Source organism: Lolium rigidum, chromosome 5, assembly GCF_022539505.1.
Source record: "Lolium rigidum isolate FL_2022 chromosome 5, APGP_CSIRO_Lrig_0.1, whole genome shotgun sequence".
Lineage (NCBI taxonomy): Eukaryota > Viridiplantae > Streptophyta > Magnoliopsida > Poales > Poaceae > Lolium > Lolium rigidum.
The window spans coordinates 55381130-55407039 of record NC_061512.1 but is presented as its reverse complement, the minus strand read 5'-3'; the positions used below and the strand labels follow the sequence as shown (position 1 = coordinate 55407039).

General features: G+C 45.0%; 2 protein-coding genes across 2 annotated transcripts; both read right to left on the bottom strand.

The window, feature by feature from the left end:
* Positions 1-478: 478 nt before the first annotated feature.
* LOC124651822 lies at positions 479-1336 on the bottom strand. Its single transcript, XM_047190852.1, has one exon. It carries the CDS (start codon positions 1286-1288, stop codon positions 806-808), a length of 483 nt encoding a protein of 160 aa, XP_047046808.1. The 5' UTR covers positions 1289-1336; the 3' UTR covers positions 479-805.
* Positions 1337-18071: 16735 nt separating this feature from the next.
* LOC124658463 (importin subunit beta-1-like) lies at positions 18072-23978 on the bottom strand. Its single transcript, XM_047196793.1, has 3 exons — positions 23793-23978; positions 20281-22706; positions 18072-19112 (listed from the first exon to the last, which is right to left on the bottom strand). Exons 2-3 carry the CDS (start codon positions 22698-22700, stop codon positions 18914-18916), a joined length of 2619 nt encoding a protein of 872 aa, XP_047052749.1. The 5' UTR covers positions 22701-22706; positions 23793-23978; the 3' UTR covers positions 18072-18913.
* Positions 23979-25910: the final 1932 nt, after the last annotated feature.

Sequence of the window (25910 nt, the reverse complement as noted above, 5' to 3'; positions counted from 1 at the left end):
GCTCATCACTACACGGCTCACAGTACATGTGCATGTGAGCTAGCTAGCATGCACTCGATCTTACACAACACGAACGACACGACATGACACGAACGGTACTACACAATAAACTCGATGATTAACTAGCAGCTGATCACCGTGTTTCAAAAGTTTCAAACCTACTAACAGAACATAATCATCCCGGATAAAGTCATTTTCACACGGAGGACCCCCATTTCGCTTCCTTTTTTCCAACACTCACTTTTTTTTGCAGATGTTTCCAACACTCACACTTTGTTTGCTTTGTGCTGCTAGTTGCTTTTATGCTCGGCGTAGTACACCTCGCAGATCCATGATCCATCAGTAAAAAGGATGCGCATCAACATACACATATGCTCTCCTTCATATAATTGATACACGTAGATGTATGCTAATGAGTAAAGCGACTCGCAGAAAAAGTTCAATGTGGTCGGCTAAATTTTAATCGGATTAACTCAAACGTACAAACCGTAACATTAAAGTTCAAACGAGTGGATACAGTTGCAAGACGTAGGACGATGCATGCTGCTCATCACTGCACGGCTCACAGTACATGTGCATGTGAGATAGCCAGCATGCACTCGATCTGACACAACAACACAAACGGTACTATCTAGTACGACACAACACGAACGGTACTATCTAATACGACGAACACAATAACGATGATTAACTAGCAGCTGATCAACGATCGATCGAGCTGCAGACGAACTTATTTGCTAAACACGCTGGCACAGCAGCCAGCCGTACGTCGTGGCTGCTGGACACAGAGAGAGCGCTTGACCTCTTAGTGCTTCTTGTAGTAGACGACCTTCATCTCGGAGACGCCATGGCAGTTGCCGCCGGGGACGGAGTGCTCGAAGCACTTGTCCTCGTTGCAGCCGGCGGTGGGGCAGTGGCCCAGCAGCGGGTTGCCGTGCGGCGTGACGGAGACGTGGATGGCGGAGCTCGCCTGGTCCGTGCTCACCTCGTAGTAGGCGCCACCGTCGTGGCCGAGGTGGAACTTGGCCACGGCGGCGCCCTGCGCCGACACGCTCCCCGTCCACGCGCACACGTCGAAGGACTGGTGGTTCCCGTGGGGGAGGAGCATCCCGTTGCTGAAGAGGAGCTTGCTGTCGGCGACGGGGGCGATGCCCAGGTTCAGGTCGTGCCCGCACAGGTTCTGCACCGTCACCTTGTGCCCGCTGCAGTCCTGCTGCCCGGCGGCGCACGTCGCCGTCGCTGCCACCGCCAGCAGCAGGAGGAGGGCAAGGGGCTTGGAGAAAGCCATGGCTAGCTTGCTGTTGGTGCTGGTAGTGAAAAGAGAGTGATGTAGAGGGTGGTGCTGGTCTGGGTTGAGGTTTAAGGCTCAGGGTGGGAGGGTATTTATAGGCAAGGAAAGAAAGGGTTTTGCGTTAACTAATTAGGGCTTTGGAAGGAACGTTCGGGATTGTGGCCGACGTCTGGTCACTACCTAGTCTGTCAGACGTGGTTAGAAACTTACTTAATTAGGGCTTTGGCAGGAAGGTTCGGGATTGTGTCCAACGTCTTATCACTACGTACTTCATAACCGGTTAACATGTCCGAATTATTTTGTAAAGTGATCATGCATGCAGATTGCAGATGCGGGGAATCGATGGGGCTGGAGAACTTGAAATGTTTTCTTGGATTGAATGGTAGCATGTGTCGGTAAACAAGTTCTACGAACTATGCGTGACGCTAATAAATCTTGGAAAATTTCCAAGACCAAAACAAGGATGCATGACATGTCTTTCAAACTTCAGTTTAGTTATGGATTGCTAGTAAGATGGAGGTCACCAAGTGTGCCAGTTCCGATCCGCTCTCCCCGGTGCACTCATTTCCGAAAATTTGAAACAATGAAAACTCAAATTTTGAAGTAAGATACCCTTAAAACACTCCACATATACAACTAGATGTGAGCTAAACTTGGAGTATATATTTTATAGTAAATAACTTCATTTGTGTGCTCCATAAGAAGCAAAATACTCGGATGTATACTGGCAATAGTGCCTCCGCCCATTATAGGTTCACATGTTCAATGAAGTTAATATGTACGCTTCTTCGTGAAACTTTGTGAGTAACTCTTTTGCTCGTAAAGATCTAAATTGTGCTTGTGAAAAAACTAGAATTGTATAATACACCAAAATGTGTTTTTCATTTATTATTTAAATTGTGCCCCAGTAGACCCGAGCCCTGTTTAGGATTTCGGGAAGACATCATAATATGGAAAGTCACGTGTGATGGACCCTGTTCTAAATGAACTAATCCTATAGAAATCTTGTAGTATAAATTCTATAGAAAAAATACAGTAGATTCTATCTCATTAAAATCTTCTTTAGTACAATCAAATACACTTCATATTTTCATAGGATTTAAGTAAAAAATATAGAATTTAAGTAAACATTAGAACTCAATTCTATGCTTTTCTAATTTTTATGCTTTCCCTATCCTATGAATCAAAAATCCCTTACGCATATGCAGTATCTTAGGTTCCTACTACAAGTAAGTAGAGAAGAATTATAAGTCATTTACTAGTAATAAATACATTAATTTCATGTGACATAACTGATCGAATCATCCTCGATTAGTTAATTAACAATCCAGATTGACCTCGCACGTCTTTCAAGTTTCATCACCATATGTGCCAAGATGTTTTTCTAGATTAAGGGCTTCTTAATTCAGAAGAAAATGTTATAGGATATTTGGAGCATATGTCTTTCCATTCATAGGACATATGTCTTTTCCTAAATAATCCTTTGTACTTTATTTTTGAAGAAAAGAATTATGTCCGCTCAAACCTCTTTGGATAATTTATTTGTTTTTCTTGTGGTTTTAGACCCTTGTTGAAACAAATTCTTGTAGTTTTCCAGTTTTGTCGGATATAGAGGGACATGGCTTCATAATTTTGCTTTTTCATATCCATGCATGTTTATAATCCTGCAAATGAAAGAATACATTAATTACTTCACAAATTGACCAGTATCATTTGCCGGCGAGTTGACAAACACATTTATCTAGCATCTTCTTTCATTAGCAAATGTGTCATGATCTCTTTTGGATTAGCTTGATTTGAAAACGTGTACTAATCAGAAGTACTTGTTCGTATGCGCCATGTTGCTGTTACCAGCTACCCTACGCCTGGACCTGGTGGCAGTAAAAGTTATGAGTCGAGAGCTGACGACTTTGCATGTGCTAGTATTGCGTGGCCCAGTCCCCAGTGCAGAGGCATGCGCTTGCAAGGCTACAACTATTGCACTGCAGCCATACGCAGGCAGGGTTTAGAGCATCTCCAGCCGCGTCCCTCAAAGCGTTCCCCAACGTGTTTTGTTTGTGCCGTGTTTGGGGGACGTCGCTGCTCAGCCGCGTTCCTCAAACGCCTCCCGCAAACATTTAAAATATTTTTTTGGTATTTTTATTTTAATTTCCACAAACTAATACATAATTGGGAACGTGGTTTACAGGAAGACACAATTTGGAACATGCTTTTTCACAAACTAATACATAGTTTGAACCATGGTGGACACAAATATAAAATTTTGCAAAAAAACTAAACCTAACTAGGCCGTGCATCGAAGATTTCCTGTGTTCGCTGCTAAGAAAGAACACTCGGGGGCACACCCAGTCACCCAAACTGGAAAATCCAGCGGGAGGATGGTGCCCTTGTTGGTTCTACCGATGAGGCGAACATCCAGAAACTTCCGTGCACGTGTTCGCTGCGAAGAAATAACACTCTTCATCATCAGTCGTCCTCCTCGTCGGTGCTGTCGCCGTGGTAGTCCCAGCGGCAGCGCGTCTCGTCGAAGACGTTGACGCTCTGTCCCTGTCGCCGAAGTAGGAGAACAGGAGGATGAATCCGGCTTCGAGGCTGTGGTGCCGCGCGAACTTCTCCCAGCCGATGTTGAGGTACATCTTGCCGCGCGCGCGTCGTAGATCACGTCGACAATCCACCGGTAGTAGCCGCACGCAGCCTCCCGTAGATGCATCGTGCACGGGCGGTCGTCGCCGGCGACGTAGTCGGCGAAGGAGTCCGGTAGCCTCTGGATGCCGCGCGGGTCGCCCTTGAGGACGAGGAAGAACTCGAACAGCACGTCCGGCTCCACATCCATCTCCGACGATGAAGCCGACGGCGTGGGAGGCGACGGCGAGCGTTCAGCTCTGCCGCGGCCACGACCACGACCACGACCACGACCGCGAGGTCGGCCTCCGCCTCTACCAGATATAGCGTCGAGTCTTGTTGAGATGGTGGCGGCTAGGGTTTGGGAGAGAGGGCGCTAGGGTTTGTGTGTGAGAGGGACGATGAGAGGCGGCCCTTTTATAGGCCGAAGGGAGGCGGAGGAGCGGTGGCGCTCATTAACGCCGGCACGCAGAGCTAGGGGCGACGGGACGCATCGCTGCGCCTCTGCGGGAACTGCACCGTCGCTGCGGGAACTGCACCGTCGCTGCAAAGCCAATAACTTCCGTTGCGAGGTAGGCGACGGTCAAGTTAAAATTTATTGTGCCGCTGACGGATCGGCCCCGCCACTCCCCGCCTCGCTTTTCGGTGTGTCCGGCGTCCCCGGAGCGTCCCCTGTGGGACGGGGACGGGCTCGGGGCGCCGGACACCGTATCGGGACGCGCCGGACAAAATTCGGGTTTGGGGGACGCGGCTGGAACGATTTTTCGGTCCGGCGCGCCCCAAATTGCTTTGGGGACGCTCTGGGGGATGCGGTTGGAGATGCTCTTAGTGCTCGACGGAAAAATTACACCCTCCAGCAAGCGCTGTATAGTTACTCACGCTGTAAAATATTTTCCACGCGCTGGGTTTTGCTATCCGCCGCCGAATATTTTTACCAAGCATTGGAGAGCTCAGCAACGGGACTCGAGCATCCAAACAGAAGAGGCATGGGCGCGCATAGGATACCGGAGCACGACACGGCCTAGTGCAGAGGGCAGCGGCAAGTAGCTAGCTTTTGTTTAGTGGAATCTCTGCCGACCACTGCTCTTTGTGCTTGCCGAATGTCTGCCTCTTGGCCCTTGCCAAGTTCAAAATCTTGCTACCGCGGAAAAAACTGACAACTCGATTCTGGACGCGTGGCTGCTGGTACACTGTCCTCATGTCGGCACTGAGATATGAAAAGCTGCAAGAGCATCAAAACCTTTAAGCCTAGTCACCTAGACCCGTCATAGTACTGCGGTAAAGCCCGGAGGCCGAAAGCTTAAACCATGAGTGAAAAGCATGTCGGCAGTGACTGAGATATGAAAGTTGTTAATCGATCATCAGATCTTAGACTTTGTGCACATCCAAACCGTTCCCTAAAAGTATTTGAGACGCGCCAGACAAAAAACGTTCTGAGCTGCGTCCCTCAAAGCCTTTTCTTGTCCGACCGCGGCTCGATACGGTGCCTGGCCCCTCCGAGTCCGTCCCCGCTACACAGGAGACGCTTCGGGGACGCCGCCGAAAAGTGAGGCGGGGAGTGGCGGGACCGACGCGTCAGCGGCACATTGAATTTTAACCTAACCGACTCCTACCTTGCGATGAAAGTTATTGGCGCGCAGCGACGGTGCAGTTCCCGCAGAGGCGCATCGAAGCGTCATGTCGCGCCTAGCTCTGCGTACCGGCGTTAATGAGCGCCACCGCTCCGCCGCCTCCCTCCGGCCTATAAAAAGGGTCGCTCTCTCATCGTCCCTCACACTATACCCTAGCGTCTCTCTCCCCAACCCTAGCCGCCACCATCTCAAGAGTCGACGCCATGTCTGGTAGAGGCGGAGGCCGAGCTCGCGGCCGTGGTCGTGGTCGTGGCCGCGGCAGAGCTGCACGCTCGCCGTCGCCTGCGATGCCGTCGTCTTCATTGTCGGACATGCAGGAGGAGGAGGGCCCATGCTGTTCGAGTTCGTCGTCGTCCTCAAGGGCGACCCACACGCCATCCAGAGGTTGCCGGACACCTTCGCCAACTTCGTCCGGCGACGGGCGCCCGGGTTCGCTGCATCTGCGGGAGGCTGCCTGCGGTTAATGCCGGTGGATCGTGGACGTGATCAACGACGCGTGCAACAAGATGTACCTCCACATCGGCTGAGAGAAGTTCGCACACTACCACCGCCTCGAAACCGGCTTCGTGTTCATGTTCTCGTACTTTGGCGAGAGGGACATGAGCGTCAAGGTGTTCAACGAGATGCGTTGCCGCCGACACTACCACGGCGACAGCTCCGAGGAGGACGACGACGGATGAGTGTTGTTTCTTCGCAGCGAAAATACACACGGAGGTTTCTGGTTGTTCTTCCTCGAAAGAACCAACAGGGCTGTCAACAGCTGGATATTCCAGTTTGGGTGACTGTGTGTGCCCTCGAGTGTTCTTTCTTGGCAGCGAATACACGAAACCTTCAATGTCCGGCCTAGTTAGGTTTAGTTATTTTGCAATGTTTTATATTTGTGTCAACCATGGTTCAAACTATGTATTAGTTTGTAGAAAACCATGTTCCAAACTATGTCTTCGTGTAAACCACGTTCCCAATTACGTATTAGTTTGTGCAATGTTTCTTTATTGAAATAAAAATGCAAAAAAGAGTATTTTAATGTTTGGGGCGGCGTTTGGCGGACGCGGCTGGGGAGCGACGTCCCCTAAACGCTGCACGAACGAAACACGTCCGCCAAACGCTCGATCCGACACCGTTTGGGGACAATTTGGGGGACACGACTGGAGATGCTCTAAAACAGCACAACAAAATGGTTTTCCAAAAGCTCCCACTGAATTAGTTCTGCTGGAATATGTATTTTTACCAGCCTGACGCCTCGTTCACAAGAGTTTGAGTAAGCCGTGACTTGTGCCAGGATCATATCTTCGTGGGTTCGATTTTAGCACGATTTACTAACTGTACAAAAGAACACACCAATATTGTTTGCTCAGGAAGACTAAAATCCAAACACCCTCTCGTTACAATTTTCCAAAAAGAGAACCATGCTCATGCTTTACTTCTTGCGACAAAGTTGCAGGGGCCATGCACTTCCGTGATACGTGTTGTCTTTTTTTTATCCTCTCATCTTTTCATTTTTACTTGATGCCTCTTGTATTCCAGATGTTTCTAGTAAGTGTGTATCTGGTTTTAACTTTTAGTTAGTAGTCTAATAATTCTTAATAGTTCAGAAAAACCAGTAACAACAGAGTTTTGAAATACTTTCAAGAGCACTTGTATTTTTTGACTAAAATTTTGTTTTCCATAAGTTGTGTAGTTTTTATTCTTCGTTTTGCTAATTAGTGAAATGTGCTCCACTAATAATCTTGTTTTTTCTCACGTTTCATTGCCACTCTTAGTTTTCTCCAAAATCTAAATGAATAAGATGCCTGCATTTTTGTATTTTTTCTACCAATAATTCATTCAAATATATAAAGATTGTTGGTGTAAAATTAGCAACATTAGAAAGTGTTTTTAGTATGAATCCAATGATACTAATTATGTACAACATTATTGGGATTTTGTTGCTCAATTTTTTTGGCCAAAGTTCGGTCTTAAAATATGTATGCGTCTTATTCATCGAAATAGAACCATTATTTACTATACACATGGGAAGCTATACCTGTTTCCGTTTACCATCAATCCAAGCCTTACAATCTAGCTTTAGTTTGGTTTCCCAGTAGAATACAAAATTTTGGTGCACAAAACCGGTATTAGAATTTTTTTTTACATTTTTCTGGTCAAGTTTTTTTGGGTTAGCATGTTCCACTGAATAATTTGGGCTGCGAGTTGACTTCCACGTAAATTATTTCAAACCATAATTATGAAAACGGTTGTACACCAAAAATCCAAGTTCTACTAGGAAAACTATCTAAAACATGATCATATGGCTTTAATCGAACACATGATTGGGTAGCTACCCACGTGTATAGCGGGTCTTTCCCCCTTAAGGCCTACATTGATTCATAGGATAGAAAAATTATAGGAATAGAAAAAACATAGGATTAGTATGTCATGCCTAGTTAAATCTAATAGAAAGATGAGTTCTTTTTTATTGTGCCAAAGGAATTTTCCATGAGCTATGACCTCATGTTTATTTCCTAAAGGATTTGCACTATAAGATTTCTATAGGATTATTTTCTATAGGATATGTTCCTATGAATCAAACAACTAGTGTAGAAAAAAATTCATAGGATCTAAATCCTATACAATTCCTACACAATTCATATGAATCAAAGGAGCCCTAAAGTTTATTTCAATCGGGGTTACTAATTACTATATCATACATATTTCCAAGTTATTGTGGTACTCTATATACCACGAGCACTCTTTTGTTTCATTGGATTTAAATTATTGTTAAACTAAGGGCTATGAATTTGTTCCATGAACATTTTCATGTTATTTTTTACATAGTCCACACAAGCTTCCATGAGAATGATCTTTGTCCAAGTTGCTACAAATTTTTTGTTCCATCAATTCTAATTTTTCGTTCCATGGTTCTAAGCTTTTTTCACTTGTTCTAGGCACTTCTTGTTGTTCTACTTACTTGATTAATATTTTGAAGCCTTATATTTTGTTACACTAGTTATCAATGTAGGAAGTTTTTGTTCTAGGGGGCGTTGTGGGGGCTCCAAGATCGGACGACGACGCAGACATCGCCATCATCTGATCTAGTAGGCCGCCACAACTTTTTAGCCCTCGTTGGAGGCATTTTGGAGGCCTCCTAGATCGAATGATGGCAACGTCTGCATCATCACCCCGTGGATGCATCATCTTTGGAAACATTCACCCACTGGACGGACGTGCGGATGGCTTGGTGGCTGGGCGGTGTTCTTAGTGTGTTTCTTGCGTGGGGACCAAGGTGGAGTGACGTGGCATCTACCATCTATGACAAGGAGTCTTTGCGGCATGGTGTAGTGGGGTCTCGGCGGCAGGTATGTGACGATGAGCTCACGCAGTGACACAGGAGGTGATGTCTGGCATCGTCGTGGTGTCAACGGCATGAACGGCGAAGTTTATGCGGACATTTACCCTTTCGATGGAGGTGACACCTTCTGTACCATGTGCATGAGGTGCTCGCTAAGAGTCTACTAGACCGGATGTGCGCAAGTTTTCACTTAGTGAGTGTCTCGGGGTATGCGATATTCCCGATTCCTAGTTGGTGGGAGTTTTTCATATTCACTCGTTGTTGGGTGTGTAGGTGTTGTGCGGTGTTTTCGGGTATTTTGATGTATGATCTTTATCAGACCTTTGTTGAACAAATCAATAAAAATTTCATATGCATCTTTCGATGTAGAGGCCATATACTCCCTCCATTTCGAGAAAAAAAAAGTAGGATGAAGCAAGTTACCTTTGGAGCTCGCTGGTGAACCTTCGCCCCATCCATAGAATGGATGCTCGCCGGTGGAAACCTTACCATTTAGGATATGATGAATCTCCAAGGGTAGCAAGTTGATCTTGTAGCCCGCAAGCATCTCTTGTTTGGTACTCAAACAAACTCCAAACAATTTCTCCGACCCTCTTTCGATTAGAATAAACTCGAGAAAGAAGGAGGAATAAACTCGATATGTGACCACAAGAATCATGAAATTTTGTTCGTGTAGTTTGCCAACATTACCCACTGGGAGTTAGCTCTGTTTGTAGGCGATTCTAGTCTACTAGCCGTTGCAAAATGGTAGTTTCTAAACGGTCATGTGTAACGACTAGTCTTGTGTAAGAAGTTTGCCTCATGTTGAGGTTCCCTCATCTTCTAGTGTTGTGCAACCGTGCATCGACCACCTAGATTTTAATATGGCTATGGAGTTCTAATTCTTAGGCACCATCTTATCAGCACATGAGGCACTAGACTCATCACGGGTTTACTAGACTGCAACCTCTTCTTCAACCATGTATGTTTAGGCGTTTGCCCAGTACAACCCCTTCCCTAAACTCAAAGCAAACTTAAATACAAGGACGGCTGAGATCGCTTGATACCCCTTCGTTTTGTATTAAACAGGTATACGTAGCCTTGTATAAAACTCGTATGATCCAACTAAATTGTATGAATATGCCGCATACGTATGTGTATAATTATGTATGTACGTGGATTATTGGTGACGATTCGTCCGCGCGTTGGTGGTCGTGGCCGCCGGGCGGGAGGGGCGACAAGGTGGTGATGGGCAGCCACGAGGAACTGTGAGGCGAAGTTGGACGACAGGAACCTCGACAATGTCTTGTAGGTCCGTACCGGTATGGTCGGGGCACGGCCGGATAGTCCGCCCCGGACAGTCCGGTGCAATTCGGCCGGACTGTCCATCGCGTTGGGAACGAGACTGTAACATCCCAAATTTTAAAACAAAGAAGAAAATGAATTTCACTTTTTCAAATTTTGGAGCCAACAAAAACTTTAATTCAACCACTTGATATGCATAGTACTCAAGTATGTATGATGTGATTTTTGCCATGATTGTTTGTTTGTTGTTTTGAACATGTTTCAAAACCCTAAACCCTACCCTTTTCAAAACCCAAGAGGAACAAAAAAAAAAGAAAACAAAAGAAAAGGAAAAGCATATGTGGGCATATAGCCATACTTACAAATCTTGACCTATGCCCTTGTTACTTTACAAAAATGGTTGTGAACCATTACTAAACCCAATCTAACCCTAAATGAACCCTAAACCATGCCTAAGTGAATCAAGTGAAACAAAATAAAAGAAAAAGAAAATAAAAAATAGCATCACATATGAGGCTATGGCCATATTTGCAAATCTTTAACCTAGGCCATTTTACTTTGTGCCAATGGTTTGGAAACATAACTAAACACTAAATAACACCTATTGGATCAAGGAAAGACAAATCAAATCAAGAGAAATAGCAAAACTCACTCACATATGATATTGGTCAAGTCTGCCAATTTTAATATCTTACCTACTTTGAGCCTCTGTATTAAGAAATTTCTAAACCAAACCCTCTCAACACTTTGCACCTCATCCAAGACCTCATCAAGGTGAACACTTTTGGTGTTGACCACCTTGACTGATTCCTTTTCTATTGCTTAGTATAAAAGTGCAAAGTGGCAACATCAAATCAGAAACAAGATCATACCCATTTTGAATATTCACAAAACCACTCAAATTTGCAAACCAACACCACCCACAGATACCTAACATTATTTGTTTCACACCCATAAAGTATTTTGCCAAAATTCAAATTTAATTCTCTTTCGGCCATTACCTCAAACACCTTATGTGCACAATCCGGTTAGGTGCCTACATCCTTTTATTCTTTGGGTTTAAGCCTAAACCAGAGACCATTTGTGATCAGCATGGTCCTTGTACCTCCTCTGGATCGAGCCATGCCATTGCAACCACTATTCACTGAGAGAAATGATCATGCCATGACCATGCCGAGCCCCTATGTCATTCCCCATGCCAACTCTCGCACCTGCCCTCTCTGGTCCCTCTCACCATGTCTCTGAGCTCGCCCCCACTCTCCTGCACCTGCTGATGCACGCCATCGACCGAGGAGACGCATGCCCTGACCAGACCAGACCGCGCCCACGACGCCCAGGAACACGCCAGAGCGCGCCAGGACACGTCCCTGGACGCGACGGTGCACGGCCTCGCCCGGATGCAGTTGACCTCCCCTCGCCCTCGCTTTTCTACAGCACACTCGCCCACGAACCAGCTCCCTCCCAGACATCTCCAAGTGGACGCCGGAGCACTATCGCCGTCGTCACGGACGACGACCGTCCGCCACAGTACTCCCAGTACCTCGACGTCACCGCACGCGCCCGTCCCCCTCCTGCTGCGCCATGACGCGCGCGAGGACCGCCAGATGATGCAGCACCATCTCCTGCCCTCACCCACTCGCCTCCGCCACTGTAGCCTCATCGACGATGACGACCTGTCGTGCCGAGCCGCCCCCTCTCACCCGCTATAAAAGGAGGAAGCCCCAGCCTCCAATCCTCACACTATCTTGCTCCCTACTCTTCACAGAACCTCCCTGACTCCTTCTCCTCTCCGATTACGCCCTAGCTCGCCAGAATTTCATCGGTGACCGCCGCGGCAGTAGCAAGACGGGGACGACGATTCCGTCCACCCCCGGAGCCGTCGCGACCACCGTTAGCTTCCTCATCGTCCGCAACATCGTCCTGCTTCATCGCCGCGCCTCGCTGGAGCTCAGGTGACCCTCCAACCCCCTGGTGCTCGCCGCCAGCGAGCCCATGCTCGTCGTCGACGACGACGCACGCCAGCCGCTCGATCCGCTTTTAATCCGACGGTCCACGTTCCGCGTACCGTTTCGGTGTTTAAAGACATGCTGACAGGTGGGGCCCTCCCTGTCAGGCAGCCCACGGCGCACTGGCGCGTAGTTGGGCTGGCCCAATTCCCTTTCCCGCCAAGCCCAATAATTCAAATTCGGATTAATCCTTTTAGTTCAAATTCTATACTAGTGCCCAATTCAAAATTGAATAAAACAAAATCTACTAAGCCAAAATTTATGAAATTGATATGGTCGGAAAGCTTGTGAAATCCTCTATCCAACTACACTGGTCTCAAATCTATATTCATTGTGGAACTCATGTAGTAAAAAGAACAAGACAGTAGGTTTTCAAATTTCAAACAATTATTGAAAATCAACCATAAATGATTTTGAGTTGATTCCAACTCTCATAATTCACATTTCACATACTCTACATGAATATGTAAAAACATAGCATAGTTGTTTACATGATCATGGACTAGAGCAAAATAATGGCTATGTGGTCATTTCTAGTCCATTTAAATGACCTCAATTAATTAATGAAATAGTATGAGAGTCTTTCTCTCATTTAAATCATGGTCCTAAGTGATTCAATAAGAGGTAATGACTTTAGTTAATAGAACCTCATATTGTATTACTTAGTGATATTAAATTGTTCCCATAGTAGTATTTAAATTGCATGAGATGTAGTATCTCATTTAAATCATTTTCCCAAATGATAAATGTGAAGTGTTGACCTTGGTCAACATAATCTCACACTTATTAATTGAGGAGATTAAAATCTTAACAAGATTCAATGTGAGGAAACTATTTCTCAAAAGAAAATAAATAGAAACCCTAATTCATATTTCAATGAGAGAAAATTATTCTTCTTATAAATAAATAAAGCCAACCACCATGTGATAATGTGTGATGCTAGGATAGCTTGAGTGAACCAATTGTGTGTTAAGTCCAGCACTTAAGCATTGTTTGGTGATTGTATACCTCGTATCCGTTTATAGACGCTAGTACCGAAGAATACCCGGAGGAGGAGGTCTTCTACGAGGAAGAAGAAGAAAACTTTGATCAATGTACCAATCAAGGCAAGCTATACTCTTGCAAGCTACCCTAATGCAAGCTCTACTTGAGCAAGGCACCACTACATACTACTTTGTATTTTACTTTCCAAGTCCCAGTTTTCATCTTACAAAGCTTTTACTTTGATTTATCAAGGTTTACTTTTATAGTTAACTTGAGTCTTGATATGAAGTAGTACAAGAACATCAAAGTTAGCCTAAAGAGATACAAGTTAGTTAGCACCCCTCATGACTAGTTGCTAGTGCTAAAACTAAAATTGACTACTCTAGATGGGAACATGTGAATCTTTTAACTTTGAAAACCTTGGAATGATGAGTCATTCTATTGAAAGATTTTTGAAGGTAAAGGTGATTGGAATGACATGGTGATTTTGATAAAAACTGATGATTGGGTTCGGATGCGATACCATTCCAATTTTAGAGTACCCCCACAATACCTGATTATGGGTAAGGCTTTAGCTGGAAATTTATGTGTCTTAGTATGGGTTCCCTCTGAACAAGCGTCATAGAGGTTATGCCGAGGCTGCCTCCGTTGAAAGTAAAATAACGTGAATAGAGTTGAATATCCTACCCAAGCCCTGTGCAGTTCCCAAGATAGTAGATTGCTATCACTGGGAGGCCAAGCTCATAGGGGAGGTGCCTATACTAGGGTATGTAAGTGAAAGGTTAATGGTTGATGATCTGCATACTGAGTTATGATTATTCAGGGCTATCCCTGACGGATGTAATCAAATATTGTGGCACAAGTGTGCAACCTCTGCAGAGTGTAAACCTATTCGAATAGCCGCGTCCGCGGTCATGGACAGTGGAAAGGCCATATTGTTCCGTCATTAGAACCTTTTCAAAATGTGACATATGACTGGTGACTTGAGACTTGAATTTGATTTATGAAATTGACTTGCTCACAACAGAGTTGTGGGAATGACACTAATGTTCCCACTTGAGTTAGTTAGGCAAGTGAAGAGTCTTTGATTACTAAATGCTTATGAAATAAAACTGGCTTTATGCAAATGAAACTAGAGCTTAGAACCCTCTTACTAAAATTGTTAGTACTTACGCTAGTATTAGTTTGCGAGTACTTTAAAGTACTCATGGCTGTGTCCCTGGCTATTCAAATGGCCAGACTATGAAGAGGAGAACCAGTACCAGGATGGTGGACAGCAGGACGTCTACGATAACTAGGACTACTCCTCCGTCAAGCGTTGCCTGTGGAACAGAAGGACTTCTACTACGTATTTCCGTTGTGTGTTTGTAATTGATCATGAGATCAACTATTATTGTAAGACTGGATCATGTGATCCCTCTATGTAAGACAGTTATGGTTTGTAATGAATGATGTTCTATGATATCAATCTATTATGTCTCGCAAAAACAATATTCCTGGGATTGCGATGTACGGCATAATAGGCATCTGGACTTAAAAATCCGGGTGTTGACAGAGACTAGCCGAACTGTCTCGTGGTGCTTGCGTTGGACTGTCTTGCGGCGCCGGACTGTCTTGTGGTGTTCGCACCGGACTGTCTTGCGGTGTCCGTCGGACTGTTTTGCGGCGACTGTATACCAATACGTGGAAATACTGAGTTTTGGATTTAGGTTTAGGCATGGACTTAAACAATACCGGTTGGGTTTTGTTGAGTTTGGGGAGGGGGTTGTACTGGAGCAAGCCTCGTATGTTCAAGCTATTGTCCCAATCAACAAGCTAGTGTCTCGGATAACAACTCAAATGAAGGTTATATGTGTTGTGCTAATTGTATTTTTCGAAACGGTTGTGCTAATTGTATGGAATTGGATTGAGCGCAAAACAAGTTTTGAGTTCGGCTTTCAATATCACACACCCCATAATAGTACAGTTTTTGTATGAAACAAAGCTATAAAGTAAGATACTACGATCTTGATACTGGTTACGCTCTGAGTCTTCATGTGCGTTGGATCAGCACTAAGCTTGAGTAGGTTCCTTGCACCTTGATTCTTCAGTGTGATATATGAGCTTCTTGCTTCATCCTTGTTTCAACGTTCTTTCTCTGTAGAACTCGAACACGTCCAATATGCATTTTGCTTCAAGTTAGCATTCGTGTCTTAAGTGGAACGGCAGATAATAAGGGTCTCCGTGAACGAGACTGGGACGAGTCAATCACTCAATATTGAGTGTAAGCTTCAACGCTGAAGCTCTTGTGACTCTGAAGTTTGATTGTTGAGGAATATCCTGTCGTGGGTCTTCAGCCTGAGGAGGGCATCTTCGGAGTATCTCATGTTTGATAGCCAGTCAACCTTGGAACGCACCAGAAGAGTTCGTTCATCAAGGAGGCGTTTGGTAGCCTGCATATAATTCGTGGTTCACTGAGTGAGATGGTACTCACATCTCGTTCCGGACGAGCTCTGGTACATAAAATGCATTTCGCTTGATTGTCTGCCTTGCATCGAGTTGGTACCCAAGTGCCACTTTGTTTGGTTGGTCGCAAGCTTTTTCTACCCTCACCTATATGACAACATGGTGATTTTACCTCAACTATCACAAGACCACCATGGCATCGCCGTTCACAAGCTTCGGCACGTCGGCGATGACACCGTCGGTCACGCCGGTCACAAGCATGGGCACGTCGCCGACCACGAAGATAAAGACCACCATGGTATCGTCGTTCACGCCGGTCACAAGCATCACCACATCGCCGACCACGAAGACGAAGACCACCATGAAGCCGCCGGTCACAAGCACCACCACCACCGACCACAAAGACGAACACCACCATGACACTGTTGTTCATGCCCGTCACAAGCATCACCATGTCGTCGACCACGAAAATGAAGACCACCAGGACACCGCCTGTCACGCCGGTCACAAGCATCACCACGTCGTCGATCACGAAGACGAACACCACCATGACACCGCTCTTCACGCCGGTCACAAGCATCACCACGTCGCCGACCATGAAGACCAACACCATGACATAGCCGCTCACGCCAACCACGAAGCATCACTGCATCGCCGACCACGAAGACGAAGACCACCATGACACCGTCGGTCACGCCGGTCACAAGCATAGGCACGTCGCCGACCACGAAGATGAAGACCACCATGGCACCGTCGTTCACGCCAGTCACAAGCATCACCACATCGCCGACCACGAAGACGAAGACCACCATGCCGCCACCACCATGGATTATCACCTCTCACTTCTCACATGTCATCACCACGTCGCCATCCATGAAGATGGCAAACGAGAAGTTGAGCAAGAGTACTCCAAACTATACTTGTGAGTCATTTATCTATCCGTGTATGTACACCGAAACAAAAACCTGACAACATAAAAGTCATGCGGAATGGCGAGGTGAACCTAGTCCTCGAAGGAAATTTTAAACGGTTAAGCGTGTGCGACGAATTTGGCAAAATTCACTTAAAACTTCATACACGAAATTGACGATTTACTGATGAAACTCGAAACCGATTGTGAGAATTGATTTATATCATCGACGCGCATCTTTTTCGTGTAGAGCTTATTTTGATTTGGAGTATGTTTATGTTTATTTGAAGAGAAGGTGTGTGGACTGTGGAGTGTGTAAGGAAGAGCACGTGCAGCCGTCGAGCTAAGGAGTAGCGAGAGAACGGGACAGGCCCGCTAGAAATTGCCGAACTGGATGTTCCTCCAGGACCTATCCCAGGATGCTTTAAGCCCCGTGCCGAAAATTATTGGGTCGATGCGAACCAAGACGAGGTCAGTGTCCCAAGTTTAGGGTGTGCGTTGTGAGCCTTCTAGTTATTGGTGCTGTTTGGTACCGTGTTCCTGTTTACACAAGATAGAAATGCCAGTCCCTCGGTCACATTCACACATTGTCAGTTATCATCCAGCACTAGATGCTCTTTCATCACAGAACTTCGTCATTCGAACTGCAAAAGACGAGAACGCTAGGACGAGTTGTGGGGATATTATGGCTATGTCTTTACATTGATAGATGGGTGTGAATGTGTGATGGTTCCTTGTAGACATTGGAGACTACCAATACTCAGACTTCTGAATTCTGAGTCCCGAGATACAATTCGGTTCCTGTATGGTCTAGCAAGCAAATCGACAGCGGCAGTTTAACAAGAGGAACTTTCCTTTGTTCCTTCGACCAAGATAATCTGCAAAGGTTTGCATCTACAACGGTACAACCTGTACCCAACCTCCAAAACTAGCATTTTTCAGTACCAAAGCTACACTTTTTAGAAGGGATGGTCATGGAAACTTCTTGACACACAATGCAAATTGGCCAAATCAAAACTTCAAAAGCAGTTGTTCTATAATTGACTTACTTACATCAACAAAATTAAACCATTTCCTCAACAAAAACGTGGAGCCTCGGCAAATCAGTAAATAGATAGAATAAAAAGTCAAACATAAATTGGATGGTTACAAGAGTACTTTTGTTTTGTGAAAATGACAACCGATCTGGTAATAATCATCAATAGCGGTACAAAAAACATAAAAAATAATAAAAGCTACAAATAGGTTTTTGGATGAGCTAGCGACGCTACGAGAGCTAGCTGAAGGCGCACCAATGTTCTCACCCCTTCATCACCAAAGTCAGACAAAACTTATAGTATATACATGCGAAGACCCCAAAGGACCAACACAGTAGGGAATGTAACAAGAGTAGTTGTATCAAAGACCACCATGGATCGACCGCAGGTTAGTTTGACGCTATGCCTATCTCGCTAAAGCCCCGGAACTTCATGCCTTCATGCACGTGCCAGGGAAAGCAGGATAAAGAAGAAAAAAAAAGGAGAAGGCAAAATCAATACAAGTGAGCACATTTCATCATCATATTCTCGTATACACAGCAAATGGCCGACATATAATATAGTTCCTTTCAAGTGTCAACAACAAATCTAACTCAACAGCTGCCCCCCAAGTATAAGACCACTCCAAAACTGATAGTTGTTCATTTTCTACCTGCCAGGACGCAGCTTCAAAGAAGCTGAAATAGTCTAATGGAACAGCAGATAACAAAAATGAGCACAACCCACAACACCTCGAAATAAACCGACACATGCAGGGTCATTTACAACTACGAGCAAGTTTTGACCACAAGGAGGGAACCCTTACAAAATCAAGTCCAAGAATGAATGCAGGACAATGCAAGTGTGGAAAATATAGGAAATAAACAAGCTACTAGCTCGGGAGGGATATGTCAAACATAGTGAACATAGACCCCTGGGCAGTATAAAATATTCATGTGACAATGCATGCAAGCACCCTTTTGCATAATGGAACTATAATCAATCGGGACTTGTTGAGAGCGACCATATGACCAAAGTTCAATGCATGAAATGAATACAAGGGAAAGTGACAGCACCCAGACCGTAAGCATGCATGCCATACCAAGGAACCATCGGCATGGCAGGCAAGGATAGAAGCCAAATCTCACCACCAATAAGAAATTGGAGGTTCTAGATGCATTAAGCAAAGTTAGCTGCTAGCCAACTTAACCCTCTTCCCCGCAGGGATGAAAAAGGCTTGCTGACACGTACTGATGCATGAGTTAGTGAGGACCCTCCGACTCTCCTGTTACGATGAGCACTCTTCCCCAAAGAGCAGGTCTAGAGATGATGCAACCAAAGACCTGGACTCGACACGTGGATGGATGCATGTGCAGACGAGGCCAATGTCGCGTCATCAACCCGAAACCGCACGGCTGACTGCAATCCTTGCCCAGTCAGCTGATTCTTTGACCAAAGGATCATCAGATGATAAGCACTCATCCAGAAATTGCTTGCTTGAGGTCGATTGACTTATCAAAGGACCAGCATGGACACCCAATGTGTCTGCCAGATCTCCCAAGACGCCTATTGCAGTCTTCATCACAGAATCATCCCTGAAACAGTAAAAGATAATTTAGAACTGAACAGTCACTTTGCACTCAAATGTTGGCGATTGTGTTGCATAGTGTCAGATGCGTGCAAGACTGTAAGCATGTGAAGAAACTATCCTACTCCAAAATCTAGCGTAGCAGTTCATCAATCAGAAATCCAAGATTAGTATCTAACGCCCATTAGTAGTGTGTCAGGTGGAGTAGCTTAATCCATGCACCGCAAGAAATCCAAGATTAGTATCTAACGCCCATTAGTAAATGAAAGCACTATCCTAAATCTAGCGTCGCAGTTCATAATCAGAAGTCGCCAACACATAAAGTTTGCAAGGCTTAGCTTGACCAAATGTAATTCCTTAATCACCTATAAAATATCAAGCCCCTTTCAAGGTTCTGACATACTGTTAGAACTGCAGGTCTATCACGGACTATATGGATTTAACACCTGCCAGCTATACCCCATTTTGGGAGAAAACTGCTTATACATCATTGACAAACGACTAGAGATTTATCAGGGGCCAGTAAAAAATACTACAGTATCCGACTCATTCTTATAATCTCTTCATTATTTTCCTTCTTCCTGGGTGTTAGTGAGCTTCTGTCAAATGGGTAAATAGAACATTTAGCAGTGTTGCTGCTGCATGTGTGTGTTGCTTATGCGGTGCCGCTGCCACCATGGGTGCCTTACATTGCAGGTAGCTGTGCGAGAGCACCGAACCAGACAAGGCATGTTCGTGTTGACTTATAGCCATTAGGCCATTAAATGAAAATGCTGACACTTATTTAACGACAGCAGCAAAAAATGAAGTATCAGAAATGAGCGGTACAGAATGAATTAGGAATCTTTAAGTTGCCTATGAGAAACTGATAGCTTTTCAGTACCATCTAAGCACTTATCTTTTTTTCAGAAATAAGCATTAGGATACATTGATAAAGTTTAATTTGCCATAACTGCCATTTTCTATACTTTGGAAATTGCACATTTTAAGCTATAGCTAGACATTTCCCTACCGTAAAAGGAATACTGTCTAATTGTTATTGTCTATGATTTTGCATGACCAGTTTCGAGATTTAAGCATCAGATAGCAGAAAATATAGATCATGTAAATAAATGAGCAATGAAGGTCTCTAAAAAGAGCAATGAAGGAAACAGAAAATATTCTTGACGACTTACATATCTTTGCCATTATAAAGAGCGTCAAGGAACTGAAGAATATTTGGAGCATATGGCATCAGTAATTGTGTCTTAGGGGAACTCTTGAATCCTTGAAGAATACCAGAGTAGGCTTCCAAGATACCATCCCTTAATTGATTGGTGTAGTCAAGCATTTCATCATCAGCTGCAGCTGTGTGTGCCGACAACTCTGCAGCACTTTGTAGCATGGGCATGGCATAGATCAAATACTTCTCAAAGTTCTCCCCAATTGCCAATGCAATGTCACCAAAACATGAGAATATAGGTGGTTTTACAGATCTGTGCAACTGATTGCTGGATAGATCCTTCAGGAGCTGGGTCATGATGCCATCACAGTAGGGCAAAATTTTGTCCTCCAGTGCCCTGCACAGGTCACCCACAACACCCACCGTAATGGCACATACCTGATACTCTTCAAAGTTCTGAAGTCCCATTTCCAAATACTGATAGAACTGTGCCATGTACTTCACAAAATTCGAACCCGCTGCATATGCCAATGCACCAATAGCAAGCATAGCCTCCTCATGCACCGACGCATTTCGACAAGCAAAAACTCTCAAAAACAGATCCATCATCTGATCCGCATACTGTAAGAAAGAAAACTTTGTTGACTCCATCCCTCCCAACTTCTGGATAATGACCTGCAAGCAGCCACAGAGAAGGCCCTGCAGATCGCTCCGCTTCTCCCTCTCATCGGTAGACAGCTTTCCTGCTTCAAGTGTCTGATGGAGTTCCATCATAATTACAGGTACCAACTGCAACACAATAGGAGCTGTCTCCTCTGTGGAGCACCTGACAACTTCATTTAGAGTCTCATAAGCTGCAGTACGCAGCCTGGAATCTCCAGCATCTTCCCTGTGACTGGTCACAAGAAGGCTCTGAACAATATCTTGAAAGAAAGAGGTTAACGGTGAAGCTGATCCAGCATCCACATAGCCTTGAGCAAGGAAATAGAGTGCCCCACATGCCTTTTCTGCCACATTCGGGACATCCTTCATGCTTTGAAGCAGCACAGTAAGTATTTGCTGGCAGTTCTCATTTGTAATGACAGAAGGTGTTTCAAGTGCAGAACCATGAAGAAACTCAAATATTCTTCCGAGGGTCCAAGCAGTTGTGTCCTTCACATGATTATTTGGGTCCTTTAACAACGCAGATAACATAAAGTTCAAGGCTACGTTAACTAGAGGGGCCAGCTTATCAGCTGATGGACCCTCCAAAATGGATCCAAAAGCATATGTTGCAGCCTCTCTATTCCTCCATTCAGGTTTCGTTATGTTCTCCTCAACAAAAGGCATCACAAGAGGAACAATATCATCCCCAACAGTCCTCGCCACCAGGCCCAAACAAGTACCACCAGCCATTGCAAGGTTCCAAGCACCTTCATCCAAGTCTTGGTCTTCCTCCTGCTTGAGGAGAGTCTCCAGCAGCATTGGTACTAAGGCAGGAAGGGCTTGCTTGATAAAATAGTAGCAAGGAACATCAGAGTCAGCGGTAAAATCAGTACTGAACTCATCTAAAATGTCGATTTCCTCGTCACATATGGAACTCCAGAATTCAATGGCCTGAAGTGCAACCGACTCCTCATCTCCCCTCACAGCCTTTGCAGTAATATTAAATATGTCCTGCATGTATGTGGCCAGCTTGTCGTAATAAGTTGACGAAATAGCCACCAAACACTCAAAGGCAGCCTGTCTTATCTTCTCCTCTGGAGACTGTGTTGCTTCACAAACAACTCTCATGATATAATCACGCTCCATGTCATTTGAGAAGTTAACCTGAGCAAAGCCCAATGCATTATACAATGCTCGTGTCGCTGCAAGCCTCACTTCAGAGTTCCCTTCAGAAGCACTCATACCCTGAACAACAGCTGTAAGTATCTTGTTGACTTGGTCTTGGTCAACAGCTTCCGGAGAAACTTCCTCGCATAAATAGCCAAGTGTCTCGAGCGTTGCCTGCTTGACATTTGGCTGGACCAGATGTATATTTGAAAGCAATGATCCTATAAGCTCGGGCCATTGCTTCTGAGGGATCTCAATGCCAGCAACCTTGGCAATGACTTGAGAAGATGTAGATCTGGCACTTGCAACAGGAGATGAGAGAGTTTGCAGTAGCAATGATTTAATTTGCGCCTTGACAACAGCATCCAGTACCAGCCATCTCTGGAAAAGTTCACTCTTCCTGTGCTGCTCCTTTGCATCCAATGCATTTTTTAGGATCAAACCAGCCAATCTGCGGCTCTCCTCAGGTTTCTCGTTGTTGGCCAACTCACTTGAGAGGGAGAGCAAGAAACCTGGGAGATTTTGCTCCTGAAATTGCTTGAGGCTTTCTTCAGCATGCTTCCTAATCGAGCCATCAGCAGATTGCGCACTCAAGAGTATTTGAGTAACATCCAGTGACATGTTGACCTGCAAGACAAAAATAGGGGAGTCAGATATAGCTTCATGACACGAAAACTCCATGCACTAATCAAAATTATATACAACTCCTCTCGGATGTAAACTACAGAAGACACTGTAAAGTCTTCTTTTGTGCAAAGCCAAACAATAACACTAAAATCTTATACGATCTGAAGTTAACTAGACACACAGTCAGCATTTAAGAAAAAGCACTAGTCTTTTTAACATCATCCGCTTTGTATCAAGTACAACAAATATGTTATTGGGCTAATAATTACAAAGATGAAAAACAGAGACAAATTGGCACACTATCAAAAGATTCTTCCCAGCAAAGAGAAGATTAAGCAACACTTAACCAAGAAGCAAACAACTACAATGACGCACCCTTACTAATTTTTTTGTAAAACGTTAAGTACTTCATCAGATTTTGCGGTATAACTTTCTACAATTAGGCAACAATTGCTTACACAATTTTTTATAAACTATTTCACTTAATGAGCACATCTACACAACCAACAACACAGAGGAAAGGCAACCTTATCAGCAAGGAAATAATCAGTCAACATGAATCACGGAGTTCTAAAGAGCTGTATAAAATATGACAATGACATACGCTATACCACTACTCCCTTAGCTCAAGGAGGATACAAATATCTGAGAGTAACCTTAATCAAAATTTAAATAAGAACCCATAATTCCATATGGATCAGGCCCTTCAGTAACATCTACAGCATCAGCTAACAAGAACTTCAGCATACACCTTGAGAGCACGATTTACACCTATCGTGGAACTAGCCACTTGTTTTATCTAGATCACTTAGGCATATGTTATCTAGATCACTTACGCATATGTGAACACCGAGCAAAAAATAGCGCCAATTTCCACCATCAAACCATGAAATACTCGACCAAAATAGAGCAGAAAGAGATTTCAACCAAATCTAGGGTTTACAAAGTCAACATATGCATCAAGTCTAAACATACAGAAAATCACGACAGATCTGCCTGGAAGTTCCTTCTTCCTGGCGACAACAGAAGAAAAGAACAAGGATAGAGGGGCTGGAGAGATGGGGGAGATGGTCATCCGCGTCATACCTTCCTGCTTCCTGCAGAGTCTGGGATGTGGTCGGCGACGAGTGGTGGTGGAGTTTGCCGGCGACGAGAGCCTCAGACAGCGATGGCTGCGTGACAGAGTCCGGGTGGTGGCTCGGCGATTCGGGGATCGGTGGAAGCTCGGCGAGTTGGCGGATTCGGCGATGGTGGGGAGGTGGCGGTGGCGACCGGCGGCGGCGGCGGCGCTGGGCAGGAGAGGGAACCAATAATAATGTGGACAAAAGAAAAGGAAAAGAGTACGTTTTGTGCTGGGAGCAAGTTGCGCGCGGGGGCGAGGATCGTGGCCGTCCGATCTGGCGACGAACGGTTGTGATGAGGGAAAAGGGTTATTTTATTGCTCCTCTTCGCTGGTTTATCTGGCTGGGTTCGGACGCTACGCAGCTGTTGCTTTCCACGATTTTAAAAGAGGAAATCGTGCAAGAATTCGCTTTGGAGCATGGGCTACAAGTAGTTAGATACTTTTGAAATTCGAAATTTGATTTTTCTAGTTTGATTTTTTGAAAAAGTGCCTTGAATGTAATAGGTTATTAACCATCCTAGGGCATGGCTCCACCGCCCACCCCACCATCGCCGCCGCTACCCGACTTCTTCTAGTGGCGCACTGCCGTCGCCGCCGACAAACCCTTTAGCTCCGCCTTGGCGCCCTCTTCCTCCGCTCCCTTTAGATATTTCATTTTCCTTAGAGAGGATTGATCTTGATTCTATTATACAACACAAATTTGTTTCTCCTCGAGCCGATTTGAAAAATCTACCTTATGAAATAACCTTTTTCAAGAAATCAATGATACGTCTCCGACGTATCGATAATTTCTTATGTTCTATGCCATATTATTGATGATATCTACATGTTTTATGCACACTTTATGTCATGTTCGTGCATTTTCTGGAACTAACCTATTAACAAGATGCCGAAGTGCCAGTTCCGTTTTCTGCTTGTTTTTGGTTTCGTAAATCCTAGTAACAAAATATTCTCGGAATTGGACGAAACGAAGACCCAGGGGCCTATTTTGCCACGAACCTTCCAGAAGACCGAAGAGCATACGAAGTGGGGCCACGAGGTGGCGACACCACAAGGCGGCGCGGCCAGGGGGCCCGCGCCGCCCTATGGTGTGGGCCCCTCGTCGGGCCCCGACTATGCCCTTCCGCCTACTTAAAGCCTCCGCCGCGAAACCCCTGATGCGAAAAACCACGATACGGAAAACCTCATCGAGACGCCGCCGCCGATCCCATCTCGGGGATTCCGGAGATCTCCTCGGCACCCCGCCGAGAGGGGATTCATCTCCCGGAGGACTCTACACCGCCATGGTCGCCTCCGGAGTGATGAGTGAGTAGTTCACCCCTGGACTATGGGTCCATAGCAGTAGCTAGATGGTTGTCTTCTCCTCATTGTGCTTCATTGTTGGATCTTGTGAGCTGCCTAACATGATCAAGATCATCTATCTGTAATACTCTATGTTGTGTTTATCGGGATCCGATGGATAGAGAATACCATGTTATGTTAATTATCAAGTTATTTCATATGTGTTGTTTATGATCTTGCATGCTCTCCGTTATTAGTAGAGGCTCGGCCAAGTTGATGCTAGTAACTCCAAGAGGGAGTATTTATGCTCGATAGTGGGTTCATGTCTCCGTGAATGCGGGAGTGACGAAACCCCTAAGGTTATGGATGTGTTGTTGCCACTAGGGATAAAACATTGATGCTATGTTCGAGGATGTAGTTATTGATTACATTACGCACCATACTTAATGCAATTGTCCGTTGCTTTGCAACTTAATATCGGAAGGGGTTCGGACGATAACCTGAAGGTGGACTTTTTAGACATAGATGCAGTTGGATGACGGTCTATGTACTTTGTCGTAATGCCCAATTAAATCTCACTATACTTATCATGACATGTATGTGCATTGTTATGCCCTCTCTATTTGTCAATTGCCCGACTGTAATTTGTTCACCCAACATGCTTTTATCTTATGGGAGAGACACCTCTAGTGAACTGTGGACCCCGGTCCATTCTTTTAATACTGAAATACAAATCTGTCTGCAATACTTGTTTTACTTGTTTTCTCCGCAAACAATCATCTTCCACACAATACGGTTAA

What these genes read in the sequence shown, in the direction of transcription:
- LOC124651822 (XM_047190852.1), bottom strand. Translation starts at nt 1,288, where the DNA reads ATGGCTTTCTCCAAGCCCCTTGCCCTCCTCCTGCTGCTGGCGGTGGCA.
- LOC124658463 (XM_047196793.1), bottom strand. Translation starts at nt 22,700, where the DNA reads ATGTCACTGGATGTTACTCAAATACTCTTGAGTGCGCAATCTGCTGAT. An exon ending in CTTTATAATGGCAAAGATAT is followed by an intron (nt 19,113 to 20,280) that starts GTAAGTCGTCAA and finishes TTACTGTTTCAG; the next exon opens with GGATGATTCTGTGATGAAGA.